The 26,385-nt window shown below is 38.6% G+C and overlaps 3 protein-coding genes and 1 pseudogene across 3 annotated transcripts; all 4 read right to left on the bottom strand.

Annotated features, from left to right (window-relative positions):
• Positions 1–3,747: 3,747 nt before the first annotated feature.
• Positions 3,748–7,312, bottom strand: LOC110736446 (putative wall-associated receptor kinase-like 16). The gene is made up of 3 exons (XM_021916664.1): positions 5,821–7,312; positions 5,601–5,717; positions 3,748–5,315 (listed from the first exon to the last, which is right to left on the bottom strand). The coding sequence occupies exons 1-3, from the start codon at positions 6,695–6,697 to the stop codon at positions 4,126–4,128; spliced, it is 2,184 nt and encodes a 727-aa protein (XP_021772356.1). The 5' UTR covers positions 6,698–7,312; the 3' UTR covers positions 3,748–4,125.
• Positions 7,313–7,353: 41 nt separating this feature from the next.
• On the bottom strand, positions 7,354–9,495 carry LOC110737218 (annotated as a pseudogene).
• Positions 9,344–15,651, bottom strand: LOC110736442 (wall-associated receptor kinase-like 22). The gene is made up of 5 exons (XM_021916661.1): positions 13,494–15,651; positions 11,398–12,576; positions 9,946–10,903; positions 9,743–9,863; positions 9,344–9,436 (listed from the first exon to the last, which is right to left on the bottom strand). The coding sequence occupies exons 1-2, from the start codon at positions 13,521–13,523 to the stop codon at positions 11,512–11,514; spliced, it is 1,095 nt and encodes a 364-aa protein (XP_021772353.1). The 5' UTR covers positions 13,524–15,651; the 3' UTR covers positions 9,344–9,436; positions 9,743–9,863; positions 9,946–10,903; positions 11,398–11,511.
• Positions 15,652–15,894: 243 nt separating this feature from the next.
• Positions 15,895–21,453, bottom strand: LOC110736443 (flavin mononucleotide hydrolase 1, chloroplatic-like). The gene is made up of 7 exons (XM_021916662.1): positions 20,906–21,453; positions 19,859–19,934; positions 18,874–18,925; positions 17,969–18,083; positions 17,800–17,870; positions 16,808–16,895; positions 15,895–16,210 (listed from the first exon to the last, which is right to left on the bottom strand). The coding sequence occupies exons 1-7, from the start codon at positions 21,139–21,141 to the stop codon at positions 16,069–16,071; spliced, it is 780 nt and encodes a 259-aa protein (XP_021772354.1). The 5' UTR covers positions 21,142–21,453; the 3' UTR covers positions 15,895–16,068.
• Positions 21,454–26,385: the final 4,932 nt, after the last annotated feature.

Raw genomic sequence — 26,385 nt, 5'->3', positions numbered from 1 at the left:
GGTGGTGGCTGGGGAACCCTCGGCGATCCGTTGCCTTCCTCGGGTTCCCTTATTGCGACGCCGATGGTCATCGGCCTCCGCTGAAAGTCATGAGGGCCGATGATGGCCATCCTTCGGCGCCTTTTCAGAAGGGGCTGCTCGTCCATATCTGAGTCTGAAGACTCTTGTATTTGGTCTTCGGGACGAACAGGAGCTTTGCCTTCTCTGTGTCTGTTACTCTCTTCAGACTGTAACAGACAGGGGGGAGGAAGAATGTGAGTAAAAAAAAAAAAAAAAAAAAGAAAGAAGAAGAAAAAGTTAAGTCTGAAAGCTCACCGAGGTCTTCAGCAAAGCCTCGTCTTCTTCAGCTGCTCTAGCTGCAGCTTCGGCTTCAGCAGCTCTGGAGGACCCTTCTCCTCCTTCGCAAGCTTCGAGTACCCGTGCAACCTCTTCGGCTGTGCGGGCAGCTTCAGCTTCTTCGTCCAGCAGCTGAAACCAAGGGTCTCTCTTCTTCCACCAAGGCTTCTGCCTCTGATACAGAGCGACAGCCTCAATTTGGAAGTGGGAAGAGTCTAGATGAACTTCCCTATGCCTCGGCTCAGTGATAGACGGGGCCCGTTCAGTTACAACTCGTTCTCGGTTGACACCAAGACGAGCGTAGTTAATGCCAACGTTGGTCTCGTCCCGCTCTGAAAAAAGGAAAGGGGAAAGGTTAGCTCAGATAGATTGGCACAGCATAAAAAAGTGAAGCGAGAGAAGAAAAAGAGATAATTAAAAAGCCTCGGCCCCAACCGAAGAAGCTTACCATCCTTAAACTTTCGGCTGAGGCCAACAGCTGCTAGCATGTTCTCTTGGAAAACGTAATGCGTATCGGGGAGCCAAGTCTCCGGGATATGCTGCATTCGGCCACTGCCCCCCCGGTTCGGCAGCTTGCCGAAGATATGTTGCTGATCCAGGTTCGGATCCGCCCCGTTATCTGCGGGGGGACCTAGACTTCCCATTTCGGGATCAGGCTCAGCAAGGTACCGGGGAGCGCTGAAGACGCAAGGGTGGCCCGGATCTGTGGGTGCCCTAACCCAAATCCATTGACCTCTCCAGTCCTTGTCTGAAGAGTCGTTTGGCCACATGGTTAGGTATTGGGGCCGGGACTCAATCCGGTACCACCCAGAACCATGGCTTCCGTGCCCACTTTGAATATTTGGCACTAGCCGATGGAGCTTTTTGAAGCAGTGCAGGTTCGGCACGTACTTGAAGAACTTGCAGACCCATAAGTATGTCATCACCCTTCGGATGCTGGTGGGGGTTAACTGACATAGAGAGATGTTGTAATGGATCAGCAAATCTCGGATGAATACGTCCAAAGGGAACCTCAGCCCGTACTGAAGCTGTCTTGTGTACACCCCCACATACCCCGGGGGTGGACGATGGATTCTATCGGATGCCGAGGGCATTCGGCACCAGTACCCATCAGCTTCAAAAATGCCGTAGTGCAACTCAATTTGCTCGGCAAATCGATATTGATCGGCATTCTCCACCCACCATGAGTAGGGGCGGTTCTTTATCATGGCCGAAGCAACTTCGGCATTCTCCCATTCTGAAAACCCGGGGAGGATATCCCAAAGGACAGCGGGAACTTCATCATCCCGTCCAGAAGCGCTCGGCTCCTCCGTTCTCTGAGGAGGAGCCGAGGAAAGGGGAGTCGCCCTAATCCCTTCAGCAGGGTCAGACTCCGGCCTTTGACCATTCCAGGTCCCAATCCTGTTCCTAGGATCGGGAATCGGCCTTGCTCTTCTTGGAGCACGGGCTCTACCTCTAACTCCTCTTGCCATTGATTATTTCGAAGAAAAAAGTCGAAAGAAAAGGGGAAGGAGTTCGAATTCGAAGAAAAATAAACTGAAATCAAAGGAATTTACCTTAATCTGAAGCGAAAGTTGCCGATTTACGAGTTCGTAGTGGCAAGTCTCAGTTTCTAAGCTTAATGCTCGGGGAATTTGCGAAGTTTTGATGCGGGTTCTTGGTTTCTCTCTCGAGAATTCTGGGTTTGTGTTGGTGAATAAGTGAGGAGAAATGACGCGCCTCTGTTTATATCTCCAGGTACGGGATACGAGGAGTCTGCGTTTTAATTTCTCTTAAATACTCCACTAAGTAACCATTAAACACATGATCTTGTGATTAAACTGCCCATTATCCGTCCAACTTCCACAAACATTAACCGTTGTTATCTCATTAATTACGGTTTAAATTCAAATTTTCGGATTAATTAAATCATTTACTTCCCTCCTTTTCTGAATTAAATCAAACCCGACCCGTCATCCTTCCAAATCGGGTCTGGGGGGCAAGTTGTTTGGGTCCAATTTAGTCCAATTGGGCCTAAGCACTAAATGATCCAATTAAAAGCCCAAGGTCAGGGTTCAACTCTCCAAATTGTGCTAAAGTCAAAGGTCAGCCCACAAAGCAAGCCAATTGGGCTAAGGCCCAACCTCTCCATGTATGATGAGGTATAAAGCCATCATATTGATACATTCACATTCATATTCAGATATTCATATTCTAATTTCATTCATAGATTCATACATTCTGAGATATTCCACAAAAGCCTCAAGCTACAAGCTCTCTTGCATAGTGTCTTCTTCTTACACATTGTACTGACTTTAGCATCGGAGGGGCCTTCCTCGGCAACACCCCCGAGGCTAGTTTACGTGTGTTTACTGTGCAGGAAACCTTCGGCCCAACATAACTTGGACCGAATCCAGTCTTCTCCATTTCAGCGGACCTTCGGCAAGGTCCCATTGTTTTCACCCGAAACAGTTATATAAAAAAGAAAAACTTCACAGCAATGATCATATAGGTAGCACCCAAAGAACCTATGATGGTCAGAGCCACCAAATTTAAAAGCCGGTGGAAAAGTCAACATAAGCCACCTTACCTAAAGTGAATAACACACTACTTAAATCAATACATATTTCTTAACAAAATTCACTTCTATAGGATATTCTATACTTCGTACTGCAAAAAGCTTTTTTACCAATTGCTAAAAGTTAGGGAAGCTAATCTAAAGGAACCAAAGAATTTCAAAATCAACAATATACCTTTAGCCCAAACAAAGTACTCCCTCTGTCCTTAAATAAAAGTTATATAGAATATGATTGATTGTGTAAAAAAATATTATTTCTAGACAAAACGAATAGAAACTTTGACCATCCACATTGCTAATCTTTTGACAGTCCCTTTTTCATTCTTTCTCTTTCACAATAGATCCTCACACATGTGATTAATAGTACATATTTGACCAAACAAAACAATTAAAATGTGACCACTGATTTCAGCAGTTCCACATATCTGCAAGATCTTGTTCTGTTAGAATTTCCACATTTCTCTTTGACCACTGAGGTATCGACATTGTACCAACGTACCTTGGCTTTCCGATAGCAGCCTACTGCAGTACTGCACAAGTCTGTGTTCTATCTGAAGGTATGACAGAAACGGACAGTTCCAAAATGGGAAGAACAAATTAAAATGGAGAGAGTAGTTAATAAAAGGCCCTTAAAGAGATCAATAATCATAAAGAGCTCATTCAAAATAAATATGCTGAGACTCAAAGCATACGATATGTATCATGCTAAGACACTGATATCATACCTTTGCTGTTGAGAGCAAGAAAGTAAACAATTCTTTCACAAAATATTTCAGAGTTAATCAGTTTAGTAAGGAGAATGAAGACAAGCAAGAATTAGTTCTTAATCAAAAAATACTAATGACAAATAAAGATCTAGAGCTCAAAATTCATTATCTAAACAGAATTCAGGAAACATGCCTTAATATGACCTTCAAAAATTACAAGTATTTTACTCAGAAAACAGGACTTTGATGTCTGTGATCTGGTGAAATTCTGACATTTGACACTCCCCTGCATCCTGTCACAAACCATATCCTATAGCCCTGGATTTAATACATAATCACGATGATCTTATTCAACAAATGTATTACATACACTAATTCTGAATTCAGATTGTTTAAACAAGATAACAAAAAAAACAACTATTTAGTTGCTTAAATTCCTTGAGTCCACTGGTAGGATTCTTATGGAAAATCTCATTGTCCTGAAACTATTCTTTACACTATGGACAAAGCAATTTCCGTGAGGAGCTAGCGAGGAGAGCTCATCTCTAAAATCAACTCCTTCTCAAAGTTAATCTGGCGAGATGTATTCTGGTCTTGGGAGGACTGAACACAAGAGTGCTTATGTACACTAACCAAGCCATTGTTTCCTTTATCGCATTGGTTAGACCCGGGGTGCTTTAACTTTTTCATCAATCCTTCTAACTCTTTGGCAATGTCCTTCATAGATGGCCGATCTTCTCCTTTAACACTAAGGCATTGATCTACAAGATTTCCAATGGTAATAAGCTCCTCCTGGGATGCTTCCTTCATGAGTTGAGGCTCAAGGATATCAAAAGGCTGATTGCTCTTGATTGAACTTATGAATTGCATTGCTAAGTTCCTATCTTCAAGTCCGGTCTCCCATGAAATTGGTTTTCTCTTCGTTAATAATTCAACAAGAACTACTCCAAAGCTGTAGACATCGCTCTTCTCAGACAGATGACTTGTCAGAAAGTACTCCGGATCAAGATATCCAAAAGTTCCTTGAACCAGGGTGGTAACTTGATCTTGATCAATGGGAACTAACTTAGAGACTCCAAAATCCGCTATTTTTGCTGTAAAATTTTCATCCAAAAGAATGTTGGAAGACTTGATATCTCTATGGATGATAGGCATTGAAGCTGAAGAGTGCAGATAAGCAATTGCATTAGCAACCTCAGTTGAAATTCTCAGACAGTGTTCCCAAGAGAGCCAACGGGGGCCATCATTGTGTATGTGATCAAAGAGAGTTCCATTAGAGACATATTCATAAACCAACAAGGGAACTTCAGTCTCCAAGCAACATCCTAAGAGTTTTACCACATTTCGGTGGTTTATCTGGGTTAGGATTACCACCTCATTGATAAACTGCTCGACTTGACTCTGATCACTTACCACGGATTTTTTTATTGCAACTACTTGGTTATTTGGTAAATTCCCCTTATACACGGTACCAAATCCGCCACGTCCTAGAATGTTATTTTTGCTGTAATTGTTGGTAGCTTCCCTTAGCTCTTGAGTAGTAAATATTTTTGTCGAATCATTGTTGCCTTGGTTCAAAGAAAGACGTTGTTTCAACAAAAAACCGCCATTTTGATGGAAAAACTTCTCCTTCAATTTCATATGCTTCCTTCTCTTGATACAAAGGTATATGCAGCTCATATTGCCAGTACACAGCATTAAGCCAATGATTGAACCTGCGTAAGGAATTTTTATGGCCCATTACTCAGTTGTATTCTTGTATATGCTCAACAAACAGGTGTCTTCAGGTATCAATAATATTAATGTTATTAGTCAACAAACTCAACATCATTTCTAATTTTAGAAAGCATGAGAAATCGTGTATTACTGGACTTTATATTATGCATGATGTATACACCATAAGCCAACATTTTAACCTGCCAATATTGTTTCAGTTGTGAGCCTTGTTGAGTTCATAGCAGTCCCTAACACATAGTAATACTCAAGTTTGAAATACTTACCGCCAATGATAAACCAAATGATTCGTTGTGTATTTGGATCACGGTCAATGCCAATACAATGATAAAGATTTCCATCTTTGGAGCACCCTCGTTTGCATCCCTTGCATTCTCTTGGGACTAGAATTGAAGAAGAATGATTATGATCACGAAATTATGATTGAACAGCATATTAACAATAAAAGTAGATTAATATTAAAAAGTTAGGATCATTTATGCCTACCTTGGCAACCATAAGGAAGATAAGGATTCCCATAATAGCCATATTTGCAGTAGCAATTAAAATCTTCTAGAGGACCTTCAGCAGGATAGCAGTACCTGTTTCGGTCATCAGAGGGCACTGCTATGTTTCCAGAGGCCCATTGCAGTACAGTGGGGATTACTGCAAACTCGGAGAGACTTGGATCAACCACCTTGTTTACAATTGAGGTCTTATTAATCAACATGATGTTCGTGCAATTATTGTCACCTTTACCAAAGTTAAAAACATTTAAACGATAAAAGTCAAGTGAAGAAGGAACATCAATGCTGCAACACCCACGGCCAGTACAATTATTCGTTATTGTATGACCCTTATCACAAGCTGTCGTACAGCCCCCTAAGATTTTATTGCTTCTATCCAACAAGAGAGTACTACTCCCACAACCCCCCACAATAAGAGCATTGGAATCTCCAAAGAACCAGTAAGGAGTTCCCCTAAGGTCGATGCTAGTTATGTTTACATCTTGGACGCTGCAGGTCCTCTGCAGCGGCGTGTTCACTACTATGGTGTGTGTATACGTGTTTTCTAGACTAATCTCTACCACCTCATAGTTGAATTTACTCAGAACAGGCTTTGGAGACAGCAAAGAGGTATTGCAAGTAACAGCATATGGTAAGCTGTGGTAGCAATCTTCCCCTATACCAAACGGGTACGGAATGCTAACATTCCCACAGATATCCTGACAACCAGATTTTGCAATGGGAGGATCAGCTGTCGTCAGCGGCAATGAAGATGCCGCCGTCAACAATGGGTGCACCAACATAAATAGAGCTATAATGATAAGCTGAAACATGTTATAAAACATGGTACCAAAGGCTTTTTGTATAATGGACAGCATATATATAAACTCAAGTAGTTACAAATGGAAAAAGAGAGCTTCACAGCAATAATCATAATATCATATAGATATCTCCTAAGAAGAATTGATGGTTAGCGGATTCAGATCCACCTAATCTAAAAATAGGGGGTATACTTGGAAAAACAGGGGGAAAGTCAACAAAAGACAACTTAACCCAAAGTGAATGCTGCTTCCCAGGCCAATTTATATTATAATGACAAGATTCACGAAATCCACTTCAGAAAAAGGTCAATGTCAGCATCTATTATTATCTACAGGGTATTATAATATTCCTTCTTTTTTTTTTTTTTTTTTTTTTTTTTTAATTTCTACTCAATCACTGAGTACTATAGATTAGAATACCAAGGAAAATAAAATTTAAAAAATAGATACAATATAAAATTGAGAGAGGGGAAAGGTAGATAAATTGTGGGGTGATGGGGTTAAGACGATAATAGACATCTATTCCCTCTATTTCACAAATATTGCAACATGATTAAATTACGCATCCCAAACCACATTTTATAAGCTATATATCTATAATCATATAAAGTAAAAATTATAAAAAGTTGATATGGTGAAAGTATTTTACGAGACGAATCTAATAAGACCCCACATGACTATTTTATTTTACATATAAATCATAATATGTGGTCAAACAAGCGTAATAAATAGTGTAAAAGTCTAGTTATTGCAATATTACTAGAACGGAGGAAGTAATTAAATTGGAATGAAGGAGAAGTGAATAGAACAAAATAACCCACTAACCAAAAAGTATGTGGAACCAAAGAAAATAACAATCGCAAACAATTGGGGTGGCTTATCTTTTAACGAGCAAAGAAAGTTAAGTTAAGAAGATACCTTTAACAACCTCTGTCCAAAAAAAATGGTCACAATACTGATGCATACGTCGCATAGTATGAGACTTGGGGAAAAACAAATTCCCAACGAAATAGAAATTTTGATCTTCCACTATGCAAATCTTTATCTTTTGACACTCCCTTCAGTATTCACTCTCTTTCACACTAGATTCCCAACCACCCATGTGATTAAATAGTTAACAATACATATTCGACTAAACAAAACAATGAACAAGTGTATTGTGACTACTGAGGTCACTAGGCCAGCAGTTCCATATACCTGCAGGATTTCTCTGTGAGTTGTCACTACTGAGGTTACTACATACTCTGAATCAGCCAGCTGGCCATATCATGCCGTTGTCATTTCTTAAGGTGGAATATAAAAGATGATATCACAATACATGAAGCAAACAACTACAAGCAGGAATTGTTCTTGCACGTAATATACTAACTAAAAAAACATCTAGAACTCAAAGCCATTTAAATTAAACAAAGAATCTTAGAAACATGCCTTAATTTGATTGACCACCACCTATTGTAGGTGGAATTGGATGGATCAATTCATCTCCCAGGCAATTGCATTGTTTGCTTCGGTAAGTTGAAGCGTTGTTGCACTTATAAAGAGTGGACATTTTCAGTCCTGAAATTATTGTTTACAGTATGGATAAAAGAATTTCTTGATCAGCTAACGAGGAGAGCTCATCTCAATAATCAAATCCTCCTCATAATTTATCTGACGGGTTACATTCTGCTCTTGGGAGGGCAGAATAATCAAGTGTCTATGTTCCATTAACAAGCCAAGGTCCCCATTATTGTGCTGATTAGAACAAGGTTGTGTTATTATCTTCTTCATCAGTCCTTCTAACTCCTTTGCAACATCCTTCATGGATGGCCGATCTTCTCCTTTTACACTAAGACATTTCTCTACAAGATCTGCAATGCTAAAAAGCTGCTCCTGAGATGCTTCCTACGTGAGTTGAGGCTCAAGAATATCACAAAATTGATTGCTCTTGACTGAACTAATGAACTGCATCGCTAAGTTTTTATCTTCAAGTCCAGTCGCCCATGAAATTGGTTTTCTCTTCGTTAAAAGTTCAACCAGAACCACTCCAAAGCTGTAGACATCACTCTTCTCAGACAGATGACTTGTCAGAAAGTACTCCGGATCAAGATACCCAAATGTTCCTTGAACCAGGGTGGTAACTTGATATTGATCAATGGATACTAACCTGGAGACTCCAAAATCCGCTATTTTTGCAGTGAATTTATCATCCAAAAGAATGTTGGAAGACTTGATATCTCTATGGATGATGGGCATTGAAGCTGCAGAATGCAGACAAGCAATTGCATTAGCAGCCTCGGTTGAAATTCTCAGACAGTGTTCCCAAGAGAGCCAACGGGGGCCATCATTGTTTATGTGATCAAAGAGAGTTCCATTAGAGACATATTCATAAACCAACAAGGGCACTTCAGTCTCCAAGCAACATCCTAAGAGTTTTACCGCATTTCGGTGGTTAATCTGGGTTAGGATTACCACCTCATTGATAAATTGCTCGACTTGACTCTGGTCACTTACCACGGTTTTTTTTTTATTGCAACTACTTGGTCATTTGGTAAAGTCCCCTTATACACAGTACCAAAACCACCACGTCCTAAAATGTTATCTTTGCTGTAATTGTTGGTAGCTTCCCTTAGCTCTTGGGTGTAAATATTTTTGTTGAATCGTTGCTGCCTTGGTTCAAAGAAATCTGTTGCTTCAACAGAATACCTCCGTTTTGCTAGAAGAACTTCTCCTTCATTTTCATATGCCTCCTTTTCTTTATACAAAGGTAAATGCAGCTTATGTTTCCAGTACACAGCATTAAGCCAACGGTTGAACCTGCATGAAGCATTTGCATGGCCCATTACATTGTTGTATTTTGCTTGGTATACAGGCATTATTATGTATCAGTTTGATTAATAGTGGTGTTCAGCAACATTGCTGACTCCAGAAAAGCAATGAGAAAGCAGTCGTTATTCAGTACTAGTTTTTTTAATTAGTTATAATTGTAACAAATTTGTAATCATGTAAATACCATAATTTCAGCTTAAATTGGTTTTTCTGTTGGTATCTCTATTCTGTTCATGGTGACCTAAATGCTACTCCTTAGTTTGCACCAGTAAAACTAAAATTTGGAATTTTTACCACCAAGCAGAACCAAAAAGGATCAGCCGCGTATTAGAATCACCATGGATGTCGCTGATACAGCGATAATGGTTTCCTTCTTTGGAGCACCCTTGTTTTCATCCCTTGCATTCTCTTGGGACTAGTTCAGAAGAAAATGTTTTGAATCAATAAGCTTTCAAAAATTTAGATCAAGATGAGAGTTTTTCAAAATTTATGCTTACCTTGACATCCATAAGGAAGATAAGGATTGCCATAAGTGCCATATTTGCAGTAACAATCATAATTCTCTGGAGGACCTTGACAATATTTGTTCTAGTCATCAGAGGGCAGCGTTATGTTTCTGAGCATCCATTCCAGTACAGACGGTACTACTGCAAACTTGGAGAGACGTGGACCAACAACCTCATTGATAATGTCTTATTTATTAGCATTGTATTCGTGCAATCATCTGCACCTTTACCAAAGTTGTAAATATTTACACGATAAAAGTCAAGTGAAGAAGGAAAATCAAATTTCTCAACACCCACGGCCTGTGAAATTATTCATTATCATATGACCCTGATAACAAGCTGTTGTACAACCCCCTAAGATTTCATTGCTTCTATCCAACAAGAGTGCACTACTCCCACAACTCCCCACAATAAGAGAATTGAACTCCCCTGAAAACAAATAAGGAGTTCCCCTAAGGTCGATGCTGCTTATGTTCACATCTTGGATGCTGCAGGTCCTCTGTAGCAGGGTTTTCACTACTATGGTGTGTGTATCCAAAGTGTTCAGACTAATCTCTGAAACCTCGAGATCAAATTTACTCAGGAAAAGTTTCGGAGTCAGCACAGAGGTATTGCAAGTAACCTCATATGGTAGGCTGTGGTAGCAATCATCTCCTATTCCAAATGGGTACGGAATGCTCACAGTCCCACAAATATCCTGACAACCAGGCTTTGCAATAGGTGGATACGCCACCATCAGTGGTGAAGATGCCACCGTAAGCAATGGGTGTACCCAAAAATATAGAGCTATTAAGATGAACTGGAGCAAGAGGTAGTTCATTGTTCCCAAAATATTAAAATTTTTACCTACAAAGAAGCTGTTTGGTCAGAACCACCTGATTCAAAATTATCCTTCTCCTGCAAGTATGAAATCCTCTAGCCCATAATGCTCAAGATAGGGGACTTCAACCTATTAAAAAAAAAAGAAAAAGAAAAAGATTACTTGAAATTTGAAAACAGTGGAAAAGTCAACAACATACAACTTACCTAAAATGAAGCACAAAGCACAGCTAACCATGTGGAAGAACGTAAATGTTGACATAATAGGATACTAATCAAATTATATAATAATTCAAACTGTAATTAATAAAATACCAACGAAACAGTGGTAGTAGCTTTTTATTGGACTATCAAAGATTTTTTAAAACTTGCCTTGTTTGAATAATTTAGCATTTCATATCCTTTAACAATTCCTCCTCCTTTCACTCTCTTTCAAACTAGATCCAATCCCATAAGTTAAGTACTTACATTGACATACGGAGTACTTCACAGTTTACATGTATGAGTGGGAAGCTGATTGTGAAGAAACTAGAGGAATATTAAGGTCACTTTAGCATTTCTTTAACTTCATTTAAATGACAGAAATGATAGCTCACTTAAAATGTAACGTAAATAATGTTAGACCTTGGAAATTCATCCATGCCTTGCCAAAGCTCAATTGCTCAAAGGTTTTGTGTATCATGCATTTTCCGTTTTACATCACTCCAGATTCTTCGTCATCTTGCAATCGCAACCTCCTCAACTCCTTGAACACAAGTCCAAAGGCTTCTGCATTTTTTGAAGCTGTAATACAACTTCCTCCATGGTTGGCCTTCTTTCTCCTTGACTTTGGACACACCTCATAGTAAGCTCAGTAAACTGTGCTATAGTAGATTTTACACTTCCTTCTAGCAATAGTCTCTGATCAACAATGTCTAACACACAATTTTGTGTCATATGCGAAAAAAAGTATTTAACTATATCACCACCTTGAATCCACATATTTGCAGGATCTTTCCCGGTTATCAGTTCCACCATAACAACCCCAAAACTATAAACATCACATTTCTCAGAGACCACTAAGGTCTCCGCATACTCTGGATCAATGTATCCTTCGCTTCCCACGAGCGGCCATGCTGGTTTCAAATCTTCAGGGTCAATAGAAATGGACACTCCGAAGTTAGAAAGTTTAGCAGAGAGAGACTCATCCAAGAAAATGCTTGCTGACTTGACATTCCTGTGAACAATAGGCTTCGATTCTGCAGAATGCATATAAGAAATTGCATATGCAATTTCAGTGGCAATTCTCAAGCGATTTTTCCAGGAGATCCAGCACTCACTTGACCTATGCAAATGATCAAACAAGTTACCATGCATTAACTCATGGACGAGCATGGGTATGTGAGTCTCTAAGCAACAACCATAGAGGCGAACCACATTTTTGTGGCTGATTTGCTGCTTGATAGTGACCTGATTTAAGAAGAACTCAATCAGTTCATCTGAGCCAGAAAGGCCATGACGGGTCTTTATAGCAACAGCTCGATCTTCAAGGTTTCCTCTATATACAGTGGCAATATTGCGACCAATGATCTGAGCTGGATGATAACCATTTGTTGCACGATAAATATCTTCATCTGAATATATCTTAATTGGCTCTTTACCCTTGCCTTTAAAGCATGCAATCTGCATCTCCAAAAGAACAGCTCCATTGCGGATGAAGTTTATCTCTTTTTCCTCTGATGTTAATTCATTAACAGCGGGGATTTCAAGCATGTATGGATCATAAGAACTGCACGAATAACAGCTTTTTAACATCTTAAAGACCTGCAAAACACAGTTACTAGTGTGAGTGACTTCAATTGTTGCAATCCAATTAAAAAAAATATATTATATATTAATTGCCTAAAACAAATAACAGCCTAATTGCAGCCCTTACCTATCAAATAGAGAAAAAGAATAATTAAGTAAATTAACTGCCTAACAAACCTGAGGCAAAGTAAAAATATATAATCAAACATCATGTTCCAAAATGACAGGTAACCTAAGCTGAAAGTCCTATTTAAGATCACATCCATATATAACATGGAATTATTGCCTATAGCCTCAGCACAACCTGTTCCTTTTGAACCTTGGAACAGAAACGATAAAAAAAGGTATTCATTGAATTAGATTTAAAATAACAGATTGCAATCACCACCCACCCAAGTGTTTTTTTGCCAAGAAATGGGAGAATGCCATTTGAAATAGAAACCTCATATCCTATACCAGGCAAGATCCTAAGCAAATCGAAAACAAAATTATGATGATAAAGTTATTATACACTAGTTACATAATACGGAGTATACGATAACAAACTAGCATGTCTAGAAGTGAATTGCAATGCAAATTTTGTACAAGTTCACAGCCAACAGAATGATGCTCATTAAGATTTTATAAAAATTTTAGGCATCCTATCCTATATTATAGGAAGTAATAAACAAGTCATTTAAAAAAGCTAAATAATACTGTAGAACTTTCCTTAAAAAAAAGGTTCTCATACATCATATTTATCCACATTTATACCAACGGAAACCAAGTTAACATCACATGATAACTTCCCCTTTGCTATCAACACTATCCCATGCATTAACACTGGTATATTCTAGCAAATCTAATTCTATAGACAAACTCAACAAATTTTGTAAAGATACTATGATGCATTGAAATCTAAATAAAGATGGCAGTCAAATTAATACAATTACCTTGAACTTCATGGGCTTCTGAAGAGACATGTGAAGTAATACACTGAAGAAAAACAGGAAATCAAAGAAGAAAGAGTAGCTAAACAAGACTACGGTGATCAAAGTTATATTCGTTAGGATTGTTGGTATAATCAGCAGAAACAAAAAATCGGACTCAGAATTTATATTTAAGCCTTCTTTTAGATAAGTTGGTAGTTTGACTCATTACAGCAGTTATAATTGACTTAGTCTTAAGATGCAGTGTACAAGTATACATATGATTGTTGACAGTAACACAATTGAACAGTTGACTTGGTACAATACTCCGTAACACTTCACTAGAAAATGGGACCATTGCGTAGTCTATGGACTTATAACCAATAACATAAAATTGATACTCATACAGTCGTTAAACAACAACAACAACAATCAGATGTACATAATCTTATCCCTAATGAATGTAAAGATGTAACTAGAGCTGTCAGTTTCTGACCCAAACCGTTAAACCCGACTGTTTCAACCGGTCTGAAAAGGAACTAAACCATTAAAAACCCGTTTTTTAGAAACCAAAAACCGACCCGATCCGACCCAATTTTTTCTAACCCGAAACTGAACTGAACCAAATTTGTGCGAACCATTACTAACCCGACCCGTTATCAAGTCAAACCGTTACAACCCGAAACTGAAAACAACCCGAACCGATTACGGGTTACCTAGTAAAATAGAAGGGTAAATAAGTCCATTCAAATTAAAATAGAAGCGTTACCTAGTAAAAAGGGAGCAATATTTAATACAACCCAAATAAAAAGGTCGACTGCAATATACTGATATGAATTGTCAATAAATGCATCAAATTGTAGATAGGAAGCTTTAAAGTTAATTACAGCAAGATTAAAGACGCTATGATACAAGAATTAATTGTATGAGTAGGTTAATTTACATCGAGCGAACTGGCTGCAAAATTTCCTTCTTCAACCTCATATAAAAAATAAATAAATAAAATTTTTTTTTAAAAAAAAAAAAAAAAAAAAAAAAAAAAAAAAAAAAAAAAAAAAACCTTTGTACTCAGTGCAAAAGCCACCTTTGCCATACAATCGTTTATGACTGCACTCAACCAAACTAACCTTATAAACCCTTGTTGACTCTGTTCCCATATAATGAAAGTTGTTACAACAATAAACCACCATTTTGTAGAAAGAATTTCTTCTTCAATCTGATAAGTTCCTACTAATAAGTTTTTTTTTTTTTTTAATCAAGCTAAGAATATTATTTGAGCATGAAGATTGAAGCACTCTCTAGTCTCTACAACAAGTCAAATACCAGCAGCAGAAGCGGCAGTATTGGCTTACCTTTCTATTCTTGTTATAGAGCAAGAAGCATATGTCAACTGAAGTGACTGTACCCCTGCAGTCTTCACAGGAATTATTCATCTTTCCAAGCAGCAAATAGAGATCCTGTCTCTATAACAGCAGGAGAAGAAAGTTATCCATCATAATTACTCTTTGAACTTGTCATCACCACTCTTGTGCTCAATTTTCAAACAATTAGGTGCAGAAAATCAAGGGTATTAATCAAACAACAGGTGTGCAAGAACATTTACTGATTAATATCTGAATCAATCAGTAAAATGAATTTGTAGCAGCGTACGTAATTTCTCATAATGATGAAATGATGCCAATCACAATTTAACAAAATAATGATCAAAATCGGTCCAACAAGAGAGAATAGGAGCAAAAAAATTTTATAGAAAATCAAGAATTTCACAAAAAAAAAAAAAAATCACTTCAACTCCCGCTTTTGTACCATGAAAAACATCATATAAATCTGAGAGAGAATATACAACTGAGGAAAGTACCAAAGGTTACCTTACTTACCTCATTGCCAAGTTTCCTTCATCCTCAAAGATGGAAAAAAATTATGCTCACTGCTCAGTACTTTGAAGAGTATGACTAAGTATAATAGAAGCATGCAGAATGTAACAGCATAAGCACCTGTTATTATTTGCATACAATTTTCTAAAACAATAAGCATCTTATTGTTGGTAAATTACAGAGAGAAGAAAAGATGGCAGGCCTAGTATATCTGAGATTGTATATTGAAAGAAGATTGTACAAGTCATATTCCTTGGCTCATGAGGTACATAGCCAATAATAGAAGGTTGCAGACATTAAAGTAGAACTTCAATATTACAGTTGTATATAACCACGAATCTCCAAAGTAAGAAAAATTGGGAGCATCAAACATGATTACATCTTATCATTTTAGCTTCACCAAGACAACAACTATGGTCATACAGAAATGGAAAGCTAGGAGTAAAAATTGTATAGAATTTAGATGACCATGTCATGTAGTTTGACGATCATGTCATGATGCATCATGATACCGATCAAGTCAAAAGTCATATAAGTTTCAGGCGAGATCATAACACAAAAGAGAAGATAATTTTATATATACATGATGTTACATGAGTCCCCGCACACCCAAATGGAAAAAAAATAGAGAACACCAGGAATTCAATGCAGAGTAACAAAATTAGTGACTAAGGAGTTCTGCAATTGAAAGAATATCAAAAACTAAACCCAAAATGTAATGTCTTTCATGAGCTCATCCAATTGTGACTGAGTTCATCTGCAGAAACATTTAAGCCAAGGAGAGACAGATCTTTACGTAACACATCTGCCCCTTTAAACTGCAGGCCAACCATCCCAACACTCACTGCTCCCTCCACATTTTTTATCCTGCAACCAAAAATCTCATCACAACAGTGACATGTAGATATTCAAATATAAAATCAGAATAAACAAGGCTTAAAAAATATTCATGGCGATGACTTTTCAGATATGTAAACACTCATAGAAGTATCCTGTATCCAGCATATACAGGTCAAACTATTGAAAGATATTACATATTTTTTGAAGTCCTATACCCAAGTATCAAGTTTGTGTATAGCTTTCAGATATATTTGCAGCATAGAACAGCAAACAAACCTACTAAAAAGCACTGTGGTTTTGCAGATTTTTAAATTTCAGTCATCAAATGACCAGTTTGCTAAATTCACGGATGATGGATAACATGAAATAGCAAAAGAACATATTAGAATAAAAGAAAAAGGAAAAGAGACCATGGGAAAGTCCTAAATGAATCGCATGATTCACAAAGCTCAGAAATAAAAATGAGAGCTGTAGAAAAGGTCCAGTTCAGGAAAAAAATTGAATGCAGGCAGTACACAATCAATTTGGGGTACAAGTTATTAAAAATTCCCTAAAACCAAGACAAGCATTGAACTACAAATCAACAATGAGAGTTTAATATTCACAATTGCAGGAAGCACTTACCGATCATCAACAAATATACAGCTTCCTGGCTCAACGTCAAGGTATCTGAAGGCTTCACTATAAAAACTAGGGTCTGGCTTTAATTTACCTGTACAGCATTATCAGAAATACTGGTTTCAAAACAATCCTTCATAATGAGAATTGAAAAATAAAACAATGATCACAATTGAGCAAACAATAGTTTAAACAAACAACATCAAATAGTACATTAGCTAATTCTTTTTTGATATAATATTACAAAACACATGTTATCAGGTTTTTCAGTCCAATAAAAAAGAAAAAGAAAAAAAAAACTAAAATAGGGAGGATTAAAGGCAAGAAAAGAAAAGGTGTGGCATAAAAAAGTGGAAGTCCACAATAATTCAACATAGAAAAAACAAGTTCTATTCTAGTCTGACAGGTCAGTGGAGAGAATAAATTAATTAGCAAATGACATTTTAAAGCACGATTGGCTGAAGCTACAACGGAAACCAAATACCATCCCTCATAAAATCACCTATTCTGATTTGACAGGTCAGTGATATCAAGAAGAAGAGAGAATCAACATGAGGAATGAACACAATTTTATAAAATTTTGAGCAAAACTCAAAAACAAAAAAATATCAAGGTTCAATGGCATAAAATAAAAAGAACTGACAAATGAGCTTAATCCCAGAGTAGGTTCACAGCCAACGAGATTCTAATACTAGGCATAGCTAAATATGACGGTTTATACCATTTTTAGAATTCAAGGTCAAATTTAAAAGGGGTGATCATTTACAGTTTTGTAAAGATGTTCAGCAATGTACATGACAACAGTTGATTGTTCACAGTTTGTTAGATGGTCTAATCACTCCAATGGAAGGAAGAATTCATCGCCACAAAGAAAGAAGCAAGCAGTCATACATACGATAGTTGAACATTTTTTACCGACATTCTACTACACAATGTTGAAAACAAAGGGCACAACTGCAGCTGGAAATCCATAAACTGGTAGTAAAAATGTAATATACCTATTGTACAGGAGCAGAATGTCCAAGATAAATAAGTTGATAGCTTTAACTTATCCTCGATTAGTTGATACCTGCAAACAATTTACAAAAGTACAAAGTAAGTCACATAAAATAGAACCCAGCAAAAACATACTCTATCTTATAAGGAAATGAAGGAAATCTCAAATACCAGATTGGATAATTTGTAAAAGCGTGCATTTCATAGTTGTTTCTCTTTAAAACTTGAAGAAGATCTTCAACACCATCTAAGTAGGAATATCCTCTTTTCATGCATGCTTTGAGGCCTACAAAGAAAATTGTAAAGCTTCAGTTTATCAAATAACTAGTAGCACAAGTTCAAGATACCTACAAGTATCTAAGTATAATACAAAGATCTATTATAGGAGAAAGAGAGCTGGAAATTGGAGAATAGTTACACAGTAAATACTACAAATTGCTCCCTTATTTACCAAATTGCTCGCAGATTTTCATATGTATATTATATCTCATTATATAACAATAACACAGGCCACTCAAGGATCAATAAGTAAAAATATGTATATCGAAGGCAGGAGACAAGGGTACTCTCTAAGAAACTATAAAACTAATACCATCATCTCTATGCATCTATATAAGCCCATAATAAAACTATTAAATAAACAAATAAAAATAGGTTGAGTAAATCAATTTTTCCAAACAATCTATTCAGTAGTATTTGGTCTATACAATCCTCTAGTTAATTGCTTGCATGTAACTCAATTCAGGTCCAAACCATCCAATACACCTGAATTCCCTCACCTCGAACATCAGTCAAGTTTCAACCATACAACTAAAATAATAAACTTCTGTAGACTGCTGGAAAAGAAATGGTAGCTGTGATCACATATACCAACAGCAAATTTGAAACTCAATATTTTCTTTTTCTATTATAATAATAGTTCAAAATTCCATGAATGACACATTGTAGAGGGTCCAACCTTTAAACCATTTGTGAAATAATTAATAAAGGAAATAAGAAAATAAATTTGCCCAGCAGTTCAAAACTGAAACTCAGATTCAGCATGATCAACAAGAATTCTAAGTATACCAACTCACCTTCCACATCAAGGTGCCTTCCATCTTTGAAAAACTTTTTAGCTAATTCATCCTGCAGAGAGCAAACTTATAAGTCAGGCAGGAGCAATGTAATTATAGGCAGCATTAAAAACATAGAATTTCAGCAGAACATCTTAATTCCTATCTAGAGGTCTAAATATATACCTTCATATGTTTTAATGTACTGTTGGAACATATCCTGTCAAAGTTCCCACGTATACTATCCAAAATTTTCCCAACAATATTCGCCTCTTGAATTTAGACAAAACAGACATGCTATTGGGCTTTTTTTTTCCAAATTGTGACTGTTTCAATACAACTCCCATCAAAATAAATCAAAGGGTGCCATTGAACATTCACTTCAGCTTATGCGTTACCCAGCTAACCAAAGTAAAACTTTGCAAAAACCTATTCCCTTTTAAATTATTTTCTAGACAAAAATATCAAAAAGGTAGCCATTTTATGTGACTTACTATACAGTAATCAATTTTCTGTTCCACTCTAAAATCAGAACTTGTATCCCAGGTGCACCAAAATTTGTGACCCTTAAGAGCAAGCAAGATGCTCGGGGCAGGCATCCCTGAGAGCAGGCATCCCACTCAAATACAAGAGATAGTCCCGTATATGATGTCGGCTTCTAGAATACAATCAAAATCTATTAAAAAAATTGAAAAAAATCTATAAAAAAAAAAATCTATTAAAATTGATGTCGGCTTCTAGCAAATAAGATTTTCTTAAACTCTCACATGTGCTACTTACTAAGAAGCATATTTGAGAATGTCAAAGGCAGTCATGTGGGAAGTTAAGAAAGAGTTGCTGAAAAGACTATATATAAAACAGGTGAAAGGAAAAACAACTGGAAGACCACAACATATCCAGCAACAACCAGTATAAGTAAAAACACAAAGATGGCCATCAGACTGCTTAAGAATCAAAACAAGTTTATACTACAGATGAATCTCACTTCTGGCATTCACCATTATACCTCATTAATCAATCCCATTTCAAACTCACTCCAGGCAGTTGGATGCTTGCACTCCATCAATTCCTTCATGGACATACTGAGGACAAAATCCACAATACACAAGCAACAACATTACTTAGAGTAACAAATAGCTTAAATTTATAATATAACAACAATACAAAGATTCATGACATCTCTTTCAAGAGTTTCAACTCTTGCAATTTATAGTTCTTGAGGTCAAGCGACCAAAAAATACTTAGGATATCACTCGTATTAGGAAAACCCAAATATGACAAACCCAAAAGTTTAAATGTATCGACAGAACCAACATCATTGCTCCAAACTATCCAGTGATAATTTTTTATTGTCTTAATAAACGTACCATTATACCAACCCACATAGCATGAGGGGTAAAAGTGTCTTGCTATACTAGTTTAGCTTGAATTTGACTATGAAGTCAAAATTTTGAAGTGTTTGAGAGTCTTTAGCATCAATACTCAAATAAATAAAGAAGTTTTCTCTACAATGTACATTGAGAATGAATGAATGATGACTGAAACATACTTCTAAAATCCACTTTTCTATCAAGATTTTCTTCCAATTCAATTGGATATACATGTAAAATGCACACATAAAATCTAAACTCCATAACATTCACAAGTTTCCGCCTTATTCGGCAAGTTACCATACCATACCACACACTACCTGCAATGCCTAGCCTCCCAAGTCCCACCTAAGGCAGAGAGGGAAAGAATGCATACAGAAGGACAAATCCCACCCTCCCCCGGCCGGCCGTGCTTGGCTATCGATTATGCTCTCGAAAGAACATACAGTTCAAATAATCCATATAATATAAACACCCTAGATCAAACCTAATCCAACTTCAGATTAATTTGGTGCAATAACATAAATTTCAATCATTTTTCCCAAATCATAATTGACATAATAAGGGGCAAAAACAAAGTAGTTTAAGTTTCCAAACCTTTCTTCTTTAACCCAGAAACATAAACACATCCACATAAAAATGGAAAGAAAAAAAAAGGGAAAATCAAAGGAATTGAAAATTACCCAAAAAAAGCTGGAACATCATGGTAAAAGGGATCACGAACAAGTGTATCCATAACATCAAACAGCAAAATGGGCAACTTTTTCTTCTCACTTGCAGAAGAAGAATCAACAATGGTGCTAAAATTGGAACAATTAATACTATCTTTCATGGTAATTGAAGTTCTGGGATTTGACTTTGGTGGGTCGAAAGAGAAATTAAGAGGGAAAGAAATTGTGGGTTTGAAAAGAAATGCCATTTTTTTGTGAAATTAATTAAATTAAAAAAAAAAACTTGTGTTCGTGATTTTTAGTGTACGAGATTCAATCAAAGAAGCTGAGGAAAGAAACAAGAATATCATGGACAAATTTATAGGAAATTGTGGAAGAGGATACGGGAGCAATGAGAGTATCAACTATTCAAATCTAACTCATTTTTGCGTGTAAATGGCAGTGTAAGGAAAAAGGAAGTGGCACACGAGTCTGTTTCATTCATTCGTCTTATTTTTGCTATGATTTTTTTTTTCTAATTTTTACGTCCTTTTACATATTAAAACTTAATTACAGTCTATGTAAACTTAGGCCATGTTCACTTCACCTTAAAAAAAATAATATTAAGTAAAAATAATTTCAGTTCAGTAAAAATCAGTTTTAATCAGTAAAAATAAGTTCAGTAAAAATAATTTCAGTTCAGCAAAAATAATTTCAGTTCAGTAAAAATAATTTAAGCTCAGCAAAAATAATTTAAGTTCATGTACTTTGATACTTTTTTTTACTAGGCTTTTTTATGTAAATTATTTTTTCCATATATTGCAAAATATTGTCGTACAAGATTTTTTAATACTTCACATATATTTTTTTAATGCATCACTTTTGTTTATACTTTTATCACATATTGTATAATTATAAAATATAATATCTTTTTTTTTTGTCAAGTATAAAATATTATGTCTTATTGATAATATTGTAGTCGGTGATATTTGGTAAATACAAGTACTATATTTTATAAAAGGGTAACAAAATTCATCGTAATAGCATACCTAATCAATTACAATAAATTCAATAAGATATTGAAATATGATATTCATATATGATTATATATGCATGATCTATACAATACTACCAATATGTCGTTATATTTTTTTTTTTGCTTAAATATCACATGCCTTGATATGATCAATCAATCTACCAATATTTGCTATAATTATTTGTAAATTACATGCAGTTAACCAACATATACGTAGTAAAAAATTGACTGACAATTCAAACCAAAAATTTAATTAACAATTTTTTTTCATGCATGTTGTTTCGGGGTTTTCTGATGTCCTGCGGGAGAGTTACAATTCCGAGACTGGAACCGGACGCCTGTACCTGCAAAATAACGGAGACTCCTGAGAGCTCCGCCTCCAATGGTCAAGTTAGTACCTGATTAAGGAGTAATCACTACAGAAATTAAAGTAATGAGATCTCTCTAGGTGAGAGTGCTTAGTGTTGGTAATCTGCGTCGTTAGCGAGATTAGCCGGTTGTTAATAACTCTGTTCTTCTCTGCTTGATTTCTTGATTATTCGATTCTGTGATTAATGAGGATTAATCGAGTATTTATAGCCTTGAGAAGCGTGCAACTCTCTAGGTTTAAGGTAAACCTAGGGCTGACCGGGCCTCTAGACTGGACTGGGCCTTGATGGACGGTTTTCCCATTTGGCATGGGCGGACACGTGGCGTGTCTATAGTGGTCCGTAGAGGACGTATCTGTGACTGACACGTGGCAGGCTCCTGTTGTCCTTCGTGAAGGACACGTGGCGGAACCTGGTTGGTCCACTTGTCAGAAGGTGATTGGTGGATAAAAATCCCCTAATCATTTGCCCCTCACAGGTGGCACGTGACTGGTCACGGGTCGCCTGTGACAGGTGTCGCACGGTGACAGGCGACGGCCTGTTACAGGTGTCACCTTGCAAACGGCCGAGAGATTTTCCCGCCCAAATTTTGAATTTGGAAGCGACCCTTCGCCTTCTCACTTTGCCTATAAAAGGAAGTGCTGACTTCGGTCATTTTCACATTTGAGAACTTTGCGAGAACATTCGGACCCCTGAACTTGCTCTGACATTTCGGACTTTTTCTGCCTACCGCCTGTTCTGACAAGCCGACTGACCCGAACTTCCAGGACTTCATCAACCGTCACTCGTTCAGGTAACTCAGTTCTCTTACTCTTAATTTTCTTTTTATTTTTTGAAATGGCACCATGGAAGCACACGACACGCCCTAAGTTAGTGATCAGCCGGTCACCGGGGACGGCTGAATCTAGGACTAGGAGTGTCGCCTGCCCTTTTCTGGACCCATCTTTGCCCTTTATACAAAGTCCGATTGTATCTGTGTCTATGCAGAACGTGATGGCCAGAACAAAAAAGACTGCTATGATATCAAACTCAGACGGCTCCTCCCAAAGGGTGCTCCTTAGTGAAACATCTGACCAGGCGCCAGATGTAGAACGAGGCGACTGTCAAGCCGACAGTTCTGAGAGAGGGGCCAAGGTGTTCCCTTCCCATCTTACCGTTGACATGTCTAATTTTCCTTCTGCTCCTTCTAAGGGAGAGGAGGCGGGCCCCTCTAGGAGAGGGGAGGAGTCGTCCTCCTCGGACTCGTCAGAGGACGAGTCTGAGTCCAGTTCTTCTGGCCACAGTTCTCCTGGCTCAGAAGAAAAACATAGCCGCCTACAAGAGGCGAGACGTTCTCATGTAGTTGAGAAGGGGGACAATTGGGCGGAGCCGTCCGCCTCTTACAGAGAGGAAAACGCCCCCTACTACTGCAGGGTACCCCGGGGCCGGATCGCAACCATGCAAGACAACGTGGCGAGCTTTATTGCTAACCACAAAATGGGCCCGGAGTTTTTACTGTTTGTGCCGGATCCAGAAGATACTGTCGTCTGGCCGGCTGGTACCAGCTATGGTGACGGCTGCTTTGGCTGCTATGTGGCGGCCATCAAAGCTGGACTGCGCTTCCCATTACATCCGGCTGTTCAGCGGATTTTAGATGGGTATGATCTGGGGTTATGGCAGTTAGCCCCCAACTCTTGGGTAAACGTACTCGGCTATGTGGCCGGGTGCGAACTGAACGGGGTGGAGCCAAGCTTTGAGGCTTTCGCCCACATGAACTATCTCAGCCGGACCCCTAAGTCGGGAGGTACCGCCTGGTATCAATTAACAAGCCATAGGGGTTACCTCATGACGAGAGGTAAGGCAAACAAATGGAAGGATTGGCGGAACACCTTCCTTATTATCGAGGGTTCAGACACGGAGCTGAACAAACGCTTTAACAAGTGGAATAGGGATCCGCCTCTTCTCGCAGGCGGCCGCAGCATGTCGCCTGTTCCCCCAAAGGCTAAAAGAGAGATCCTAGACAAAGGACTCTTCAAAGTAGAGACTAGGGTGAACTCTACTTCAGGGGTACGAGAGCAAGTACCCCTAAACTGCGTCCCGAGCTTCAAGTGGCTCTATGACGAGTACTTTTTGGCCGCCTGTGGCCTCAGCAGTCGGTGCTCTAGAGGTAGCCGGCCTGACGAATACTCTGTTTTTTCACGCCTTGTTTACTTGGGATTTTTACTAACTTTGCTGCTTATTTCTTGCAGCTGACGCCATGAGTAAAATAACAGCATCTAAGACTGCGGCGGCCATGCTGCGGGTCTCGCTAATGAAGCAGTCGTATGCCGACTCCCCCAACAAGGAGGCACCCTTGGTAAGCTTTGAAAACTCTTCCCCTTTTAGTTGTCTTATGCATATACTAACTCTTTTTGTTTTCAGTCTGGCGCTCCAAGGGCTTCTTCCTCGCAACAGCCGGACCCCAAGGCCCGGAGGACGACTGTTGCAAGCTCTCCTGGGTCTTCCAGGAAAACAGTGGCGGCTGAGAAGCAGCCGGCCACTTCTTCAAAAACCCAGGCGGGGCCGCCTAGATGTATGGACACTCACTTGTAAAACTTACCCTTGCTTCCTTCTTGATTAGGTCTAACTTGTTTTATCCTTTCACTTAATGCAGCCGGCCCCCAGGGACTTGACTTGGTTGAGGTAGCCAAGTCTATGGTTAAAGTAGTTCCTCCATCTGACAGGGAGGCGGTCAGGGGTGCCGGCACCCTTGACCTTGATGGAATTTCAGGGGTCCTTGCTGAGGTATACTTAGTATATTTTTGAGCTTTTGAGTTCTAGGACGCCTGTTAACTTTTTATCTGGAAACTGACGCCTGTTTTTCTTTGTACTTAGGCCCTGCTCCGAGTCAACAGCCTACGCAAGCCGATTGATCGGAAAAACAAAGAGGTAAAAGCCGCAAAGGCTATGGCCGCCTCCAGCTGTGATAAGGCAATGTTTCAAATTGCCCAAAATGAAGTACTGACCATTGATCTTCTTTATTATCAGGCGCAGGCGACCGCCGCTGTTCGGGCTCAGCTAGAGGCGGCCCAAAAGAAGGTTGACGAGCTGGAGGGGACCGTCACCAACCTTAAAGCCGAGCTGAAACCCCTTCGCCAAAAAATGCACTCTTACGAAGCCATGGAGAAATCTTTGGCCAACGTAAAAGAACGCCTGGTGAACCAGGAGAAGAGTCTTACCCAAGAGCTCTCGGATAAGGCCGAGCAAGAGAAACAAGAGCTCGTCCGGGAGATGGTGGAAGACTCCGCTCAAATCCAACGCATGACCTGGGAACGACTGTTCCCCAGTGCCGACTTTGCCTCATGGGAAAGAACGTACCGCCAGTGTTCGGAAATATATAATCAACAGATCCTGGCGGCTGCTGAAGAAGAGGCGTTGGACGGTGCGTTGGAGGAGGAAGAGCCGGTTGTGGCGCTTGTGCCACTTGAGGGTAAGGCATCAAAAGAAGGTGCAGCCAAGGCCGAGTCCAGCAAGAAAAGTGCTGACCAGGCGGCCGCTGCTGATACTGAACTGCCCCCTTCTTAAGCTTCAAGTATTTTTTCTTTTCACGGCCTGCGTGCCGTTTGCTTTGTAATTACCCGGCCAGGGGGCCGGGGTTTTGAATATTCTGCTGGTCTTTTATGGCCGGCTCTTTTTTAATCAAATTTTTGTTTTGGTTCAAATTTGTCTAAGTATTTTTAATTTGCTCACTAGACCGACTGTTGTGTATGGCCGAACGTTAAGACAGGTACAAATAGTAAGTATGCCGCCTATGCCCCTGGACGACTGGTTGTCTGTTTCCAGGATAGATGATCAGTCGGCCATTTAATCAATCGGTATTCGAACTCTTTATTCAATTTGACCAAGTAAATAGAATTACCTAGTAGCCAGGGAATTAAGTAGGAAAACAAGCGACGGGTACCGGTTGTTTCCCTTTATTGCCAATGTTGGCTTTTAACTCGTTATTTGTTAACCTAGCAAGAGTATTGGTTGAGAGCCTTTGTTTATTAAAAACAAGTGGACGACTCATACCTTTTAGGCTCCATACTAAGTTTGAGTGACTATTAAGTTAACATAGGAGTTACTTAGTCTTCGTCACAATCTTGATTGAG

Source organism: Chenopodium quinoa, unplaced genomic scaffold, assembly GCF_001683475.1.
Source record: "Chenopodium quinoa cultivar QQ74 unplaced genomic scaffold, ASM168347v1, whole genome shotgun sequence".
In the NCBI taxonomy this organism is placed as follows: Eukaryota; Viridiplantae; Streptophyta; class Magnoliopsida; order Caryophyllales; family Amaranthaceae; genus Chenopodium; species Chenopodium quinoa.
This window is presented reverse-complemented; position numbering and strand designations above follow the sequence as displayed.